At 38.4% G+C, this 18,945-nt stretch overlaps 1 protein-coding gene across 15 annotated transcripts in view; it reads left to right on the forward strand.

The window, feature by feature from the left end:
• The window catches only part of KIF1B (kinesin family member 1B), a 96,126-nt gene that overhangs the window by 48,398 nt on the left and 28,783 nt on the right, over positions 1-18,945 (forward strand). For 10 of the 15 annotated variants that reach the window (XM_074893186.1, XM_074893185.1, XM_074893187.1 and 7 more), the window contains 5 exons: positions 11,793-11,886; positions 12,654-12,802; positions 13,437-13,615; positions 14,616-14,753; positions 15,507-15,755. In XM_074893186.1, coding sequence (XP_074749287.1) covers positions 11,793-11,886; positions 12,654-12,802; positions 13,437-13,615; positions 14,616-14,753; positions 15,507-15,755 — 809 coding nt within the window. Of the gene's footprint in view, positions 1-3,367; positions 8,523-11,792; positions 11,887-12,653; positions 12,803-13,436; positions 13,616-14,615; positions 14,754-15,506; positions 15,756-18,945 lie in introns of those variants that run through there. The other 5 variants (XM_074893193.1, XM_074893200.1, XM_074893199.1 and 2 more) reach the window with 2 other exon arrangements.

Here is an 18,945-nt window from a genome sequence, read left to right on the forward strand (position 1 = left end):
GAATTGTGCCTGAATTCTAATAAAAATTTCGAAAACATAATTCATTTGTTTGTAGTATTAGTTTGTAGACCACTGAAAACTGTGGGTTAAATGCATGCTGGGTTTTAAACTGTAAAGCTCTTCCCCTTCTCCCCAAACCAGAATGGAGCAAAGTACTTCCATAGGTAGAAGCTATTTTTTTTTTTTTTTTTAAATTATATTACACACTTAAAGACTTCTGCATCTCTAATTATTTTATCGTAATGGACTAATTTCTTGGATGGAGAGGAGTGGCTGCAGACTTTGAACCAAAGCAACACTTAGTTGAGAAAGCAAGTTAAGATGTCACTAATGTTACGTTTCATCTCTGCAATTTTATAGTTGAAATTTGTGTAGCTGAAAGTAGTATGGCAAAAATCAGTTCAATGTGAAAATAAAAATAGTTTGAGTATCGAGTAAGTTTTGGCTGTGCGTCAAGGGAGATGCAAGTAATGGAATTCCCTCCCTTAAATTTTAGCTGATGGGCATAAGCTAATCTATTGTATGAATTAAAGATGTGAGAATTGGCTGCTTCAAGTAAGGCTGTGTTTATAACAGTGTTGTGAAGGGAATTTCTTTCCCCATATACTTAAGATGAAGGGAAGGTTCTTTAGATAGCAGGTTGCTTAATACTGTAATAAAGTTGCTGATTTCTTTAAGGTTGTTTTGGTTTTGCTGATGTCAGTTAGTGGACAAAGGCAGAAGACTATCCTACATGCATTACCAATGTAGTTCCTTAAGGACACCTTTCCTAGTTGTGAGGGATCGTATCAAATGAAATCATTGGTCTGTTAAGCAGTATCCTGCTTATCGCAATGCTGAATAAGAATATTTCAGATGACAACAAAACTTCTTGACCCATCTCGTCATTTCTGTGTCACTGTATGCAGGGTCTGGAATGGATAGGATTAATGCATTCATAAACAGTAGTTGACTAATGATTAGGAAATCTGGGAATGCATTTCACCTTGTGTACCTTAAAAGTATTTACATTGCTGCGATATCCAGCTGCAATATCAGGTTCTCTAACTTACTGCTATGTAAGACTGATATTGAAATATAAATACTCTTCTTGATCTAAATTGGAGTGTAATCTTGGATATAAGAAGCTGTCTAATCCTGTTTACCTGATTGTTTTGGTTTTGTGCTGAGATTCCAACCAATTTGGATATTTGTTAGATGTGTTATACAAAAAAGATAAATAATAGTTCTTGTCCCCCCAAATTTACAACTAATATATATTTGCCTTGTTAGTATTACTAGGGAGTAGAAATAATTGTTCACCTCTTACAAAGTGAATGGGATAATGTGTTTAATAGAGCTAAAATTATCTTCCTGGTTTTCTTGGTCATAATGCCGTTGCAGTGACCACTTGATACTAGACTGCGGGTGTATACCTATGTTAACTGGTCTGGTTAACCTCCGAGTGCACGTAGGGCAGTGACCACATAGTGTCTGTTAATCAGCTTTTTATATGCAAGACATGCTTTACCCATAAGTAGTAATATGGTAATTTTGTAACCTATAAGAATAATCCTGTGGAACTTGTGACTTAATGTTTGAGTAGTTCATGTTTTGCCTTTCTGGATGTAACCTTGAATGTGTAGATTGTACAGTGTCTTCCTCCAGGGCATCTTCTGTTTCCACTGCAATATGCAGTTTGTTAGATGCTGTTTCCTTAGGCCACAAATTTTGATGGCTGTAAACTCACAAAGAGTTTATGTTCTGTTTCTAAACCAGTGCTTTGCTTATATTTTGACCTAAATCAGAAGTTGATTGTCTAGTGCTATTCTTAAATATTAAAAATACGTAAGGTCACAAGAAGCTCAAATAATGTGAATCTTAGGCTATGGAGCTTGTTGACCATAGGGCAGAACAAGAATTTCTTTTACTCCCTTTCATCATTCCCAAACCAAATTATATTGTATTCCCCATTCTTCGTGGTCTTCTACCCGAAGTCTTAAGTCTAGGAACCTGTGGTTCTGAATCAATGACCTGGGTTTCCTTTGGTTTTAGAGTAACTGGCTGTTACTGTTCCTGATTTCTCATGTATTATAATTTTTTATGTAAAAAATAGGGATGTTAGATAGAGGTTCATTAGAGACTGACTGCTGTGTTTTATTGAAGATGTTTGGATCACAATAATACATAAGACTTTCTGTTTGTTAAAGAGATGTCTTAACTTAATAGTCCTTTAAAGAAAAGTAGTCTGACTTTAATTCCTGGTTGCAGTAAGCAATAATGGATATCCTTAACTTCTGGAGGCAGTATACGTGAACAAACATTCCTAGCATATGGAAACCCGAAGCACTGCTCATTAAAAATCATTTAGCAAAAGGTGGAAAACTTGTAATGAAGAAGCAAAACATGCATAACTCTTAGCAAGTGTGTGGAAGCTCCCAGGCTCTAGGGTTTGAGAAGAGGACAAATCAAGGATATCAAATAGAGAATTCATATTAAAACAATTAAAAAAAAAAAAAAGTCATTACTGCTACATTCTTCTGAAACTCATTCTTCGGACAGACAAGACTGTTAATGTTTGTTGTTTTCTTTAAACTAAGCAACAAGGTGACAAATGAGAAAAAAACCCCAAACCACAACCCACCTGTGAAACTCTGATTCTGGATATCCTTTTAGCTTGTAGCGAGTCTTGGAGTATGAACCACTGTCTTCACCTGTCATAGTGGCACTTACAGTCCTTTTAACATTGAACCTTTCGGCTGCCTCTGTTTCATTTTTTCTTATCGTCTAACACTTCTCTGGCTGCTATTGTAGTGAAGTGGATTCTAAACTTGAGCATCCCTGCAACTACGTGCAACGTTACTAACCAGTGTTAACCCGACTTACTCTGGCTGCTCATGACATCTTCTATGATGGCTGTTGTGTTCACCTACCTGGGGAGGATTTGCTGAAAGAAGCAACAGCAGTCACCAAGGCAAATGTGTGTGGCGGGGATTTGCATGTCTTTGTAGCATGTGTGAAGTGCAGTTTACACTTGGTTTTTAATTTTTTTTTGATCAGGAACTTGGGCTTAGTTGATCTGTTTAAAGATTTCGGAAGGGATTGGGAGGGAAGAGTCTAGATTATCTGCTATTTTGAGTTGACAAGACTTTTAAATATAATGCTAATCTTAATTTAGTGAAGAGCTCCAGTTTTGACAGTCCATGACTCTTGAAGATACGTTTTAATGTCCTAACACTCAGTCTTCAGGGACTTCCTTATCACTTGTTCTATTTTGATTTTTGATTTAGTTTTCTTTGCCTGCTACTTCTTGTTTAGCTTTTCCATTTTCTTACAATTTTAATTTTGGTTATTTTGGGGCCACTTCTTGATTTTTGTTTTTCCAAAGGATGCAGACTCTGATAGTGGGGATGATTCGGACAAGAGATCGTGTGAGGAGAGTTGGAGACTGATCACTTCCCTGAGAGAGAAGCTGCCCCCCAGCAAGCTCCAAACCATTGTAAAAAAGTGTGGCCTCCCCAGCAGTGGGAAGAAACGAGAGCCTATTAAAATGTACCAGATACCCCAGCGTCGACGCCTTAGCAAAGACTCCAAATGGGTTACCATCTCAGACTTAAAGATTCAGGCTGTGAAAGAGATATGCTATGAGGTAGCACTCAATGACTTCAGGCACACTAGGCAGGAGATTGAGGCTCTGGCCATTGTTAAAATGAAAGAGCTTTGTGCCATGTATGGGAAAAAAGATCCAAATGAGCGTGAATCATGGCGAGCTGTTGCTCGTGATGTCTGGGATACAGTAGGAGTTGGAGATGAGAAAATTGAAGACGTTATGGCCAATGGTAAAGGAGTAACTGATGTGGATGACCTTAAGGTGCATATAGACAAATTGGAAGATATTTTGCAAGAAGTGAAGAAGCAGAACAACATGAAGGATGAAGAGATAAAAGTTCTTAGAAATAAGATGCTAAAAATGGAGAAGGTTTTGCCTCTGATAGGGTCTCCAGAGAAAGCTCAGTCAGCCATAGCAAATGCGAAGTCTCCAAACTCTGCCAGTGCGGTGGATATGGATAAGAAGCTCACAGATGACTTGAAAAGAAGTGAGAATGATGATCTTGCTAAAGAGGAACGTGTTTCTCAGTTAATGGCAGGTGATCCAGCTTTCAGACGTGGGCGATTACGTTGGATGAGGCAAGAACAGATTCGATTTAAAAATCTGCAGCAGCAGGAGATAGCAAAACAGCTTCGTCGACAAAATATGCCTCACCGATTTATTCCGCCTGAAAATCGCAAGCCCCGGTTTCCTTTCAAAAGCAATCCCAAACATAGGAACTCATGGAGTCCAGGCACCCATATCATTATCACAGAGGATGAAGTTATTGAGGTTAGAATTCCAAAAGAAGATGATAAGAACAAAGAGGAAAACAAAGAAAAAGAAAGTAGAGCTGCTTCTAAAGACCCTCAGCAACTGTGGAATCTTTATGGCCCCCAAAGGAATCAAGATAATATCCAAATTAACAGGCAGCAGTTAAACACACAGTCACAGCCTAGCAGTCAGCAGCAGCCATCATCACCTCAGTTGCGCTGGAGAAGCAATTCTCTCAATAATGGCTCTCAAAAAAGCTTGCGGCGTCAGACATCAGGCTCCTCTGAATCATTGCACTCGTACAGCGGGCAGCAGAATCCAGACCTGCAGACTTTCCAGCAAAAACGCCACATCCACCAGCACCGACAACCTTACTGCAATCACAACAATGGAGGCAGTGCAGAAGGCAATACGGCTAACTCCCACCCAAAACAGACTGACCGGCTTAACCACTATAACCAGTTTGTGACGCCCCCACGGATGAGGCGCCAGTTCTCAGCACCCAACCTCAAAACGGGCAGAGAAACTACAGTATGATTAGTTGGCCAAGAGTAGTCTGGGGGAGGAGGGAAGCAGGGGCAATTCTGGCTTATCGTTGAGAAACAGCCAGGATTGGCTTTGCTTGTGTCTTGGGTTTTGTTTGGCCAGGTAGAACTCGAGCAATTCGACGTACAAACGCAAGGTACTGGCCCTTCAGCCCGTTCAGTTTGCATGTGACTTTTGTTGCAGTTTTAACAACATTGATTGGAAGAACATTCTGAAAAATTGTAAGAACTTTTTTCATAGACTAGAAGACTTGGAGGGAAGGATGTGGAGGGGAGAACTCCCCTGCTAGCTCATTTACCGTTTTTTTTGTGTGTGTCTTGGAGTATTTTTCTAATGCTGAAAATATTGTCCGGAACTTACAAAGTGCTACCTTCCTCCTGTGTTTTATGTAGACAATCAAAAGAGGAATTTAGTTTATAGCATTGAATGTTTCTTGTGACCTTTTTCATAGCAATAAGGAAACTGACCATCTGTTTTTAAATTGATTTGGCTCTTCTGAACAATATTTTCCACTCTTAACTGAATTTCTTAATAGTAATAATAATCTATAAACCAAAAGTTGTCGGCTGACAAGATATGTGGCTTTTTTTATAGAGAAATTAAGAAGAGCTATTGGGTCACAACAGTCCTGCTCCCCAAGCAGGAGATGTCTTTTCTCCTTCTGCTTAAGTACTTAATTAGTGGTATGAAATTGCTGTGACAGTTAAACCTGCCTGAATGGAATTTTATGTCAGAATATATATATATTGCTGAAGCAATACTTTGGAAATAAGCTTTTTCTAATTCCCATTGTATCTCTAAATAGAATAGTTTTTAATTATTATACAGAGATTGTGGAAAGGAACTAGGATTTTTTTGACACTCTGGTGCAGGAAGAAGCCTCAAAAAGCTAAATTTTTATTTTATGTTTTCAGCTTTCTCGGGCATGAGTCTGGGAGATGTTCTTGAAATAGTTATTCTTATAAAGATTTATAAATCACTACTTTGAATTGGTTGAATTCTCCTCAAAGATAGGAGAATTGAACTGTTTCATCTTAATGTGATACCTCATGTTAGTGCCTCTGGTCTTGGATAAACCACTGTTTCAAGACTTGTTTAATAAAGGAGAAGGTCACTTTCAGGAGAAAGTAAGATTCATTTTCCTTCTCCACACACTCAAAATGCAAGTTAAAATTTTTAATACCTATTTTGATCTGAAAAGGTCTGTATTTGCAGGTGATTTGCCATAAAACAAATGCTTGCAATCCCTACTTCAGATTGTTTCAAGCAAATTACGGAAGAGCTATTGATTAAGGAATAGGCTTGATGAGCTTGGGGTTTTATCTCAATTGGATAGTCCCAATTTTAATTATACACTTTTTTCTGAGTTTCTTAAAGTGCAAGACAAAATTGCGCTTACTTCTGAAAATCTGTGGACTTAAGTATAAGCCAATTTAAAGCTTTGAGGACTTATTTTACTTTTAAATTTAACTTGAATACGATTTTAAAAACAAAATTGGCTACTGTACCGCATTTGGTAAGATAGGTCCACTTTGCAGTGTATCTGTACAGTTAAGTGATTTGTACAGTTTTGCACAAATATCCTTAATTGACTTGAGGTTGCTTATTTTTTTGATAAAATAGAAGCCCTACTGGTAATTGTTACTTCTGCGTGTTTCAGCATAGCTGTAGATGAGTAGGAAGTGCCTCAAGCTACTTTCCATCTTGTTTCCGTTTCCTGTCCTATTTTGCCCCCCTGCCCCCCCCCCCCCCCCCCCCAACTGCGCACGGTGTAGGTGCTGGTTGCCACACGTTATGGGGCAGCCATGCACTGTTTATGTATCAATTAATCAAGTGTCAACTCTTAAATCTCTGCACATGTGTTACTGATAGGATACTGGCCCTCTGATGTAGGAGAGACAGTCAGTCCTCTAACTGTCCTAAAAGAACGAGTTAGTCCCATCACTTTGGGACATTTTTTCTTATGGCAGGTTTAATTTTGTGTCCAAATATGGCTTTGTAACTTGCGTTTGTCTCATGCTTTGGCCTACTTGAACGAAGGAAATAAAGCATCATGTCCAAAAATGTCTTGATTCTTAAGGAAAAGAAGCCTTGTAAATGAGCAATACTTTCTTTGAGCTTGAGTCAGAATTGCAAAATGAGTTTTGGGCTGCAAATAATTTTTTGCTGTTGCCTTTATTTTAGAATCCTGTTTTAGTAGTGCATTGCACTTTGGTTTTGTGCATATCAAGAGTAATGAGTCCTTTCACATCCTCAGAAGGCTTGGACTCTTAAAAATGCATGCTCGGGAAAATCCTCTCAATTCTGTAGGAATACGTAAGCCAAGCAGTTAAGTCTGCATGGGATAGGTCGTGAGAGAAGACCAAACCAATTTTATCTTGTGTCCCATTTTTGTTGAGGCTTGTGGCTGCCTGTGTGAAATCACCACGTGATTGAACATGGAGTAATTTTGAAGTCCATGCAACTACGTGTACTGACATGAGATTAAAAACTCCTGCTACTTGATATTTTAACGCTAGACACTAAAAAGTTTTTGCCAACTTAATTTCAGCTTAAAAATCTAAGAAATATCTGTAAATGCCTGGGTGGTGGTGGTGGTGATGATGAACAATAGGTTGCCATCAGTCTCTTACCCCACTGTTCTAGTGCAGCACTAGAAAAACAACCCTGCTTATTCTGTTATTTTATGATTTCACAAAAAAGAAAAAGGATAGTCAATGTCAAAATGGAGTGCAGTCTGCTCAGAGGAAGCAGGTTTTTTTCCTGGCTTTTAGGAGCATAGTACAGAAATGAAACTTGAAAAAAAAGGTCCTATAAAAATAATTGCCCACTTTAAGAATAGAATATTAATTAATGCCTCATCTGATAAGGGAAGCAGCGTGAGTACTTATGGATCTCCTTGCCCTATTCAGAAATAGACACACCTCTCACTTCAAATCCTGTATTAATGGAGCTAATGAACAGTAACACAGCTGCTTCCATAAAGGAATGTGTGAAAAAGCTTTCAGGTTAATGCAAGTGTGGCATCCATGATGGGAGTGCTGTCTTAGTAAGCTTAATTGCCATTGCTAAGTGCTGATGTGCTGTGTGCTTTGACAGCTGGCTTGTATCCACCTGGGCCTTAGTGGTGATTCCTTAAATATCCTTTAGGACTCACTAGGGACATGTGGATTTGGGGGCGTGAGGTGGGGGGAAATGCATGTCACTAACGCTCCTTTGATTGACTTCAACATCCTTTCTCAAGCAATCTGAATTTAGGGATCTGTCAAATTAGAGGATTGCTATTTTTACCAGTACATTCAGCATAGTTTCAATATCTCCCTCATTGTTTGTCTTCTATTCTTTATATGTTGAAATTTGTTCTTTATCCTTTATATGTTGAAATTTGACTCTGATACTTCCCATTGAACCACTTCAAGAGCTGCCACATGAGAAATCTATGCTGTGTACCCATTTGTACTGTAAAGAAAGCGGTGAGCTGCCTTTGAATTAACTGGGATTTTCAGATCTGTCCATTGTTTAAGAAAAAACAAGTTTTGGATTGTCTTAAGAGCAAGCATCTGCCTTGTGAAAAGCAGAACTGGTTTGTATTGTAACAAGTGCTCTTTCAATAAACTATGAAATACTCTTGTAAGTGTCAGAGTTGTCTCAGTGAAATGGAAATGAAATTTGATTGCAGGCTTGTCCTGATTTTATTTTTTGTCTTGGGGTTGGTATTATTCTAGCAGAGTTAAAAAGGTTCCTTTAATTGTTCCTCAGTCTGATTCTTCTAAGTCCGTCCAGCCTGATTTTTCTGCTGTTATGTGAAAAGCAGCCTACGCAGATTTGTGTCGACTGTAACATAGTTTAAATTTTTAAAAACCCCACAGCATAAAAAAAAAAAAAAGCTTTTTATAGCAGAAGGGGATAGAACCCATACTCCTTTCTGGTGCTGTCCCATTGTACCATCTTGTGTGCCATTTATCTAAGTTCTGGAAGAAAATACAGAGCTGGCTGTTCCCTGTTGGCTTACTGAAGACAAAAGAATCTGACTTTTTTGTATACCTCAAATACAGGAGGGGATCACACACACTGCACTGCCTCTGCAGACATCGCATAGATTCAGAGAATCTAAGTTGTTATCTACAGTGTTCCGCTTAAAAAGCTGTTCCAGTCTGGTCTTAAAAAGCTTGGTCTAGTCTGAGTGTATGATTTTTAACTTTTTTTTTTCTGTTTTCACAAAATCTGTGATTGTTATGCCTTTAGAGATTTCCTTGCCCCCGGGCAAAATAAACTTTTCATTCCCTTTTTCCATGTATGTGGAGCTAATGATATCAACCAGTTTGAAGCTGTACAACCATATGCATTGGGTTCCAGGGAGTCCAGGGCATGGACCTCCAGGGCAGTTTCTAGATACAAGTTTTTTTTTCTTTTCTAGCAGTTGAGGCACCTCTACATCAATACTAACAAGTACGTGTGTATTATCACTAATCAGATCTAGAAATTTTTACCTGGAGAGCTGGCCAATCTCTGAGAGCAAACTAGCCCCTTGTTACAGTGCAGTCAGTGCACCTCCTGTGTGAACCAACACGAAATTTATCCTTCTTCTGTTGCTCAGCGCCAATTATTTTTAAATACTACCATAGTATCAAGGGCCGGGAGACAATCTTAGTCCTGTTTTTCTGCTTAGGGAAATGATACCTATTTCTTTTTTTCATTATGGGAAAACAAACTTCATTTCTTTTACTTAGTTTTAAAAGTAATGTTTGTTAGTGTGGAGTCAATACAAAGTGTCTACTTATATTAAGCATTTATTCATCTAGGTATTTATATGTGCAGAAGATACACTTACTTGGCTTAAAAATCTGAAAATGGAGAAGACAAGAAGCAGGTCTTTGAATGAATTCCATGTGCCTGGGTTTTTCATGCTGGAAGTAAAATTTTCACAGTGGAATGCTCCTGATTTTTGACCATTCCCTCTGCGGCTTTTCAGTTTCTCCAAAAGAATCTGAACAAAGATTCTACTTAAACATTAGTTGAAGAGCTTTTAATGTCTTCATTTCTACAATCTAACTGCTCAAAGTGACATCCTCAGATTATCTACTTCAGACTACATGAAAATAAATGATTTTGCCCTTTCTCGCAAGTAAGAGAAGCTTGTTTCTGTCACTTTGCATCTGACCTGTTTTATCTTGGTTTCAAATGTAATAGCATGATCTACATGAATGGGGAGAAAAAAGATCAGAGAGAGTGCTTTTTATGTTAATGAATTTTTAAGAGTATGCTGGGTATTTCAGATCTGTAGATGAGTCTGGAACTCCTCACTGAGTCTAGAATAGTTTTTTGGTGAATCATTAAGAATTTCAGAAGCAATATCAAAGGAAAGGTTGTATGTTTGTTTTGTCTGTAGTTCTTTTGCTGCTGGGCTAAGGTTTATTTACACTTTAGAGTGAATGGAGCAGACACAAATGAAGAAGGAGCTTTTTAGCAAAATAAATTTTCAAGAGGATATTAGAAAATTAAAACGCAGCCCTCATACAAAGGCCATATATCTTTAATAGTTCGCTTTTCTCTCCCTAAAGGTCATGGGTATTGAATTCATGGTATTGGAAGTTCTACACTTTCTAAGAACACAGCTACCATTTTTCATGCTACCTTCAGGAAATATTACTTAGAAACTTAAAGGAACATACTTCAGGTTTATCTCCTTTCCAGATATCGCCTAAAGGTCATTCTGACTGAACTTGTGTTAGATTTGATGCAATCACGTTGTGGCAGTGTTAGTACTATGCTTGCTGTATGAAAACAAAGTAATGTAGCTGTTTAGGTGGGATGCTTAAATAGGGTGGGAGCAAAGTGAAAAGCTTTCCTTCTGTAGCTGTGAGACTTAATGCATGTGAGACTTAACTGCAAACAGTGTGCTGAAAAAGAATTTTAGGATTTGCAGCTGTGGAAGAGAGAAGGTTGGAATACAAGATGAGTGGCTTCAGGAATTCTCCTTAAGAACTCTGTAACACTTCTAGTGAATTGTTGTTGCAACTCTTGTATAAAAATCTTGAGAAGCCAGTTTAATTTGTGTAATATATGACAAAGGATTATCTTTTAAAAATAAAATAGTGAGGCAGGCTCTGAGACCTCGAGCCCAGTAACTGTGTCTGTTCTAAATATCTTGAATTTGTATTTGTTTTACCAGCAAATAATAAAAGGGTCATTGGGCCTTAGTAGCATTTATTTCAAGGCATGATTATGCTGAACAGGAAGAAAATGCCCTTACATCAGAAGGTATTGTTGAAGTGCTCCTTGTGGGGAGATCTCTGAAGACACTTCTCTGCCCACTTGCCAGTGTGGTGGTATTTTTTTCATCTTTTGATGTATTATATACACATGTGAGAGAGTGATACTTACGTCCCAAGAGGAAAATCTAATTGAAAACAAAATGTCTTTTTTTTTTTTTTCTAAAATCTGAAATTAATTTTTTTGTATCAAAAGGCAAATCAGTGGTGCTGTTAATCCGTTTGAGAAAATGAAGGTGAATAATCCTCCCCTTTTAAATTTATTTCTGCACTTTTCTATATTTCTGCCTCTTTCCTACTTCCTTGCAAGCAGCAATCAGGTTCTCCAAAAATCCCCTTTTTCCAGTCTTTAGCAAAAAAAAATCCTAAACTTTTCCCTCTTACAGATACTATGAGCACGTATATCTGATGATTTTAAAAAAACACTACTATCTTAATTGTATTGACCTCTGTCTTCAAGGACAGATTGTATTAAAACAACAGATCTTGGTATGTGACCTCTGAGCATTAATGGAAATGTCTTTATGTATTTGTTCTCTGTGTCTGTCATTCCATCTGAGGTGTTAGTCTCTCTTAACTGTTCTCCTTGCTTTTGTCTGTCCTCCTACACGGTATCTCCTCTCTCCCCACAGGACTATGAAAGTAAGCTGCAGGCCTTACAGAAGCAGGTAGAGACACGATCCTTGGCAGCTGAAACAACAGAGGAGGAAGAAGAAGAAGAAGAAGGTGAGTTTGAAGTTAAAAATAATTTGGATATAGCCAAGCCCAAAGGAACAGTTGCTGTATCTCTTGCAATAGATAAAAGACTTGCTTTGGAAAGCTGCGAAACACTTCATACTGTCTCGATCTGTAATCTTCACAGCATAAACATGTAAAATACCTATTCATAGAATAAGTTCCACATAAGCAGTAGAAATACATTCCCAATTTCAATTGATGTACAAACTAGATTAGTTTAACTACTAGCTTTGATTTGGTGGTCTTGAATGTGAAGGAAACTATCTCTTCTTGGCACTAACAGAGTTCACATGTTTTAAACCGAAATAATACTGTTGCCTTTGTTTCCTTGTTTTGAAGTTTCTTTTTTCTCCTTGGTAGGAATTAGTGGAATTCATGCTGTAACATGCCTGTATAAATCCATTTCTGGACAGTAGATAGATCTTACTATTCCCATAATACTTGCTTTCATTCCACTGTTTCAGCATTTGGCTTCAATAATTGTTAACTAATTTAAAATAATAGGAGTAGAATTTATTTTGTTTTCTCTGTTCCAGATCTCCTTACATGATTGTTATATCTCCGCTGGTGAGGAGGTTTGAATCCAGTTTTTCCTCACAGAATAATAAAAATGCAGGTTTTTGTTTTCTGTTCTTCTCTTCCAGAAAAGGTGTTGAGAACTTGATGACACAGTCAGCAGTAGTATTAGATGTTGCATGTGATGGTTTAGAAAAGAAGCCACAGCGTTTTATTTCTCTGTTTCTTTGCTCTCCTAGTGCCCTGGACACGACATGAGTATGAACTCGCACAATGGGCTTTCAGGAAGTGGAAATTTCACCAGTTTACTTCACTGAGGGACCAACTCTGGGGAAATGCAGTATATCTGAAAGAAGCCAATGCAATCAGTGTAGAGTTAAAGAAAAAGGTAGGGACATGAAGCTTTTTGAAAAAGCTACTGCTTTTTGAATTTACCAACTCACCAGTTTTAACTATATTCCTGCTTCCTGCCTTAAATGCTCAGAGTTACTTGTAGTCTTTATGGTTATATATCTCTGACTTAGTAGTTTGGGCTTTAAAAGGGTTCAGAAGATTGTGAGTCTCTGATTCAGACTTCTGGCTGAATGAACATCCCATGCAAATCTGGTTGATACATTCTCCTCTTCTTCATTTCCCTTATGCTGTTCCTGTCAGTATCATAAACAGATGTACATGTACATCTCCCCAGGGCGCTTTTCCTTTTTGCCTTTAACTTTATGTGGTCATTCATCTTTCCAAGAGAAGTGGGTGCTGCAAGATGTTCTAGGGCTATAGTTTTTCCAGACCTCTGCTAGCTGTGACAATAAAGGCAAGATATGTGTACTCAGCTGAAAAATGTTTTATGCCGTTTTGAGACCAAAAAAAAAAAAAAGTAAAAAAACCTGAATCTGTTCACTATCTATTCACAGAGATGAAAGTCTAGCTGGCTTCGTATGTGTTGCCTTAGGTTGGGTCTCTGTCCCCCTTTGTGATGCTGATATCTGGCTTCTTGGAACTACAGTAATTTTTCTTTTGCCCTTCAGGTGCAGTTTCAGTTTGTCCTGCTGACAGACACCCTCTACTCACCACTGCCACCAGAGCTTTTGCCCACTGAGATGGAGAAGACCCGGGACAACAGACCTTTCCCCCGTACAGTGGTAGCTGTGGAAGTCCAGGATCTGAAGAATGGAGCAACACATTACTGGTCCTTGGAAAAACTCAAGTATGTAAATATTACTGGAGAACAAACTTCATTATATCTAATGACCTTCACTGAAAAATTTCACCCCTTGCTATTCGTTCTCTGTTGTACTTGGTTTTTCTCTGTGTCCTCCCAAGCTCCAACTTTCCAGACAGTGTGGTATGTTTAAATACCAGCTTTCTAGATTCTTTAAACAAGTGCATTTCTTCTCTGGCATCCACATTTAATTTTTGTGACTTGAGGTTAGATTTTATTTTTTAAATCCATCAATGCTCGTTACAGCTCATCTCTCTGCATTAATTTTTTTCATGTCCTTTTCACTGCAAAAGTTTCCTTGCCACCTGCTTTTATGTAACCTAGCAGTATAGGGCATAATTTGTAATAAAAAGCTTAAATAAAGACTGTTCTATTTCTGTGGAAGCTACACAAATTCTGACTGTAATCTGAACTGTTTTCATCATTACCTTGCAGATAGGCAAGACATTTGTCTTTTCCCCATTCTCTAAATACTGACTGAAGAGCTTTTTTTTTCCACTAATAACTTTCAGATGAAGGATCTTGCAGTGTGAAACACTTCTTTTCTTCAATAAAATATATAAATAAAAGTCTATAATGGAGTCAGTTCACTTTTGAATCAAAATGCCAACATTTCTGGAGTGGAATGCAAAAACTGTCTAAATTACTTGGCAACATTGTAGGAAATAAAGGAAGTAAAAAATATGCCAGAATTAGATGTCAGAGAAGAATATTTAGAAGTTTGAATGAAATCCAAGATTTACGTAAGCTTCTGCAGTGACCATGCCTTGTGCTTAGTAGGTTTAGCCTACAAAATTTTTCCCAGAATCCCGAACGTGTCAGAATTAGTACAATACCAAACTTAGTGGTACAGACTACTCTGTTCTTTATTCTTCTTTTTCTATATATAATTTAATATAGGTCATGTCAGTGTACCCCCCTTTGTGTTCCCTGCTTTTTTTATTCACGCTCTATTAGTTTTTTAATCCTGCTTTCTTCTACACAGGCAGAGGTTGGACCTGATGCGTGAGATGTATGACAGAGCTGGGGAAATGGCATCTAACACACAGGATGAGACTGAAAGCGCAATGACAGGCAGTGACCCCTTTTACGATCGCTTTCATTGGTTCAAGCTTGTTGGAAGGTATGTGACGATAATCTCAGCTGCTGGTACTCTGGTAACTCTTGTCAGCTCTGGATGAACTCTGACTTCGAACGGTTATAAACTGTATGGCCACTAGTGTTAGTTGTGTGTGTTGTCTTTCAGGGTTTTCTGATAAACTTAAACTATAGTGAAGAGCAGAAAATGCTCTTTAGGATGTTGCCAGTTGTGGTGTAACCTTGTGGAATCCGATTTGACTGGACCCTTTGTAAGTTATAAGTTTATTTTAAAAAAATATAGCTAGCTGTGTTCTATCTAAAGTCACGGGAGCAGAGCTGTGAGAATATGAAGAACACTGAGGGGAAAAGTGGCCCAGAGCCTTGCTTACGTACATGGTTCAAATAGTTTGGTCATACCCTATGGAACTACCTAATATCTGATGGATTCTTTAGTAATTCCTCATGTCGGCTGCACCTTTACTATATTTTTATTTACAAAAATGATATGTGTTGGAAATAAGAATTGTAGCTCTGTTAAATGGATGTGCTCTCAATACCGGTATGTTCGGCCATGTTTATATTCATTTTTCGTTTGCTTTCTGCTCAGTTCAAGGATGCTCTTTTTCCTGACTTTATTAGCAATCCCTTCCCTTACGTTTCATTGCAGTCCAGATGGTTTGAAGCCTTTGCTTGTTGTTCAGGTGGTCTCTGTGCTGATGGCACCAGACGGCTGTTAAATGAAGCATTCTTCTTTCCCCTCACTCTGTTAATTGGTATTCCGTTAACTGATATCTAGCTCCCCCATATTCCATGGCTGCGTGAATGAGCGTCTTGCTGATCGCACGCCCTCCCCCACTTTCTCCACGGCTGACTCTGACATCACTGAACTGGCTGATGAACAGCAGGATGAGATGGAGGACTTTGATGATGAGGCCTTTGTGGATGATACTGGCTCCGACGTTGGAACTGAGGAGGGATCAGACCTCTTCAATGATGGGCGCGACCCGTTTTACGACCGATCCCCTTGGTTCATTTTAGTGGGAAGGTTGGTGAGGTTACTGTGAGAATGGCCAAAAGGGACCAGCTCTTGCTGTAGGCTGCAATGGCTTTGCCTTGTGCTGCATAGAGTATCTGTCAAGCCAGCCAAAATATCTATATACATAAATTGGAATTGCCAGAGAATGAGTGCAGTTTAACACTAAGTTTTAAATTCCCATGTCAGAGGCCATGAAGACTTAAATAATAATTGAAAAAATGACCCTTAGATGTGAGAAAATATATTTCTATTTCTAGATCACATTTATTCTATGTTATGACAGTTGTTTTAATTCTGTACAGTATTTAAACATTGCTTTTAAGTGCTCTATTTAGCCATTGCAAAGTCACTAAGATAGTATTGTAGTATGTGATTTTCTCCCTTAGAAGAGAATCTCAGAGTATGGTGGAAATTCTCTAAGTCCAGTCCAATAAATCCATTTTTTTGAAAACTCACCTAATATCCTCTGTGTCTGAAAAGATGGCATGAGGAGAAAGAAGAATGGCCCTTTCTGGATGAGAAAAACAGTATTCTTTGAGATGATTTGGCTTCTCAGGTTATGCATGACTCTCGGTAACAAGTATTAGGTAATGAAAGGTCATCATTAAAATTCACTGGCTGGTGGTGTTTATCGGTGCTTTCCCCATGCCTTGTGCTTGAACTTCTGACACAAGTTTGCTTAGTGTATTTTAAAGTTTCTATTTTACCAATCTAGGTATGATTATGGTGTTGTTAGACCTCAGGCTGTGGTGCAGACTCTAAGGACAGCAAGTTGCGTTAAAAAAACGTAGTACTTTGCACCGCATCTTCACATATAGTCTTGCTCAAACATGTAACTTGTGACAAGAAACAAAAAGATTTTATTTAGTGTCTTTGTTCCCCTCTCTTCTTATCCTGCTCCCCCGATTGTGCTTTTTTTGTTATTTGATCCCTCTGTAAGCCAGTCTACTTGTTAAAACAGTAAGGGAGGTGGTTCCCACAGGCGTTACACAGAAGAGGGGGTAAGACTCTATGGCTGGCGGAAGGGAGGAACAAAGGAGAAGGGATCAGAGCTTGGCTTTATCCTTGTCTATGACTGTAAGCAGCGAAGACTTCATGGTCAGGAAGGCAGGATCTTTTTGCAGTTTCCTCAAATGCAGGAAACTCGATTGCATTCTTTATAAAAATGGGGGAGTGAGTTTGTCAGTCTTTTGTCAAGCTTTTAGATCAGTTAGCTGTATTGTCTAACCTCATTCTTTGTCTTTAGTGGACCTGTTTACAAGCTGTGATTAAAACTTGGAACTTCCTTGATCTAGTCTTTGAAACAAAAATTACAGTTACTTAGAAATTGCGTTAGACCTCTTTGATCTCTGTGAATTTATGCCCTTATGTGTAGTGTCTGATAATGTGTTTTATAAAATTTAATTCTTTCAGGTTAGTCTGATCCACAAGAGTCAGTTTGGGAAAGCCATCTTAACTGGCTTGGAAGTGGTTGTCAGCTAGTTAAAGCATATATGCACTGTCTGCAGGGGCTTTCTTCTACCAGTGCTGGCACACTCAGCATATTCTCCTGTTGCGTGTGTTCTTTCAGAGCGGGACCTTCAGTGCTTGGGAAAAAGTTGAGCTATTCATCTTCATTTCACAAACTCTTCAGGAAGCACAACACAAGCTGAGCAAATACAGCGTATAATGAAAACAGTGGTGCTTCCTGGCAATTGCACAGCTTGCTTCCCATTTCCATGTATTAAAAAGAATACTGAGCTCTCTCTCTGTAGACAGACATATGAAGCTGCAGCAGCTCAGGGTACTCGCCTGAACCATGTAAGCTGCAAGGATCAAGGAACAATACGTTGGTTGTAAATTGTATTGAGGAATGAAACTTAGTTTGTGTTATCTCTGAATACACAGCTGAATGACTTTTCCCCAGTTGTTGGTTTCTATTCTGTTCTGTTTCTATTTCTGTTGTGCCGATTCTGTCAGCAGAAAGCTGTTAGACTGTTTAGCACCACTGAGTAGAAACTATTTTGGTTCCTCGGTGTCTTCCAGCATGAGAATTCTGCTTTTGAACAGTGTGACTCACAAGTATCAGAGGGTATGTCCATCTACGTAGATATTGTCTCGAGCACAAGGCAGTGTTCAATTTATAACGGAACCAAAATTCCTTAGCACTTCTGTGTACTTTTTTATATGTTGTGGAATGTGTAGGACAAAAATATAATAATTTTTACTGTTTTCTGGGGGGGATCATCAGCAACAATGAGTCCAGGTCACGAAGGAGAGGAAGATAAATTGATCATGTAGTTATCCAACTCCCTGGGCATCAGTATTTTTTTCTCTCTGTGCTGTGACTCTTTTATTTGTACTATAACTATTAAAGAAAAGGAAAAAAAGAGCTGGTCCCTTTAGCCATCTCTTCTGGCATGCTGGGCTGTTTTTTAGCTGATTCTCTTTAGTAGTGTGACATATCAAGTATTTGCTATGTTTTTAAGGGAGGTGGGAGAGGACTATGGGATATTTTATTTAAAACTTGAATTGATGTGTTTGTTTTAAAAATATCTGTCATCATTCTGAGTTCTGTTGTTTTTGTTTTGATTATTTTAAAAAATTGTGTTTGTTAAATTTCATTTCTAGTTTTGTTGTGAGTATGCCATTTTACCTCACCAATCTTTCTGCTAATACAGCTCCCCCTCTTTCAGTCTGCTGGGCTAAGGTGCAGGGGGACACTTGCATATGGGGTGTTTGGGAGTGGGAGTCCTCCCAGATGTGGGAAGAGGAGGAGGATAACCTTAAGACTTCATCCACTCCTAACTTGGTACTGTCTTGTGATGAACCAGATGGAATGGCACTGGAAGGCAGTACTGCTGCATAAACCAGCTCTTTTCTCTATACAGCAAATGTGCTATTGCTCTCCATTCTACAGACGAGATCCAGCATTTTCATCACCAAACAGGAAGCTTAAAACTTTTTGCATTGTGTGCTTTTCTTTCTCTAAGTTAAAATGATTCCAGTGAGCTATGTGTCTAGATGGAAGGAAGTTAAGGAAGATGAACAATATTTTTTTCTTTAGGATGGTCATTTTACTGAGCTGACGAAATTGTTGCTAATGAAACAATGCTTTGGCTGTTGTATATTGAACAGCAGCTTCAGAACTTTAGCCGTGCAAATAAAAATCTATTTTTATTTTTCATGCAGTTAATGCTTTAACTTTCCACTAGTTTGG

The sequence above is a fragment of the Strix uralensis genome, chromosome 23, assembly GCF_047716275.1.
Source record: "Strix uralensis isolate ZFMK-TIS-50842 chromosome 23, bStrUra1, whole genome shotgun sequence".
Taxonomy (NCBI): Eukaryota; Metazoa; Chordata; class Aves; order Strigiformes; family Strigidae; genus Strix; species Strix uralensis.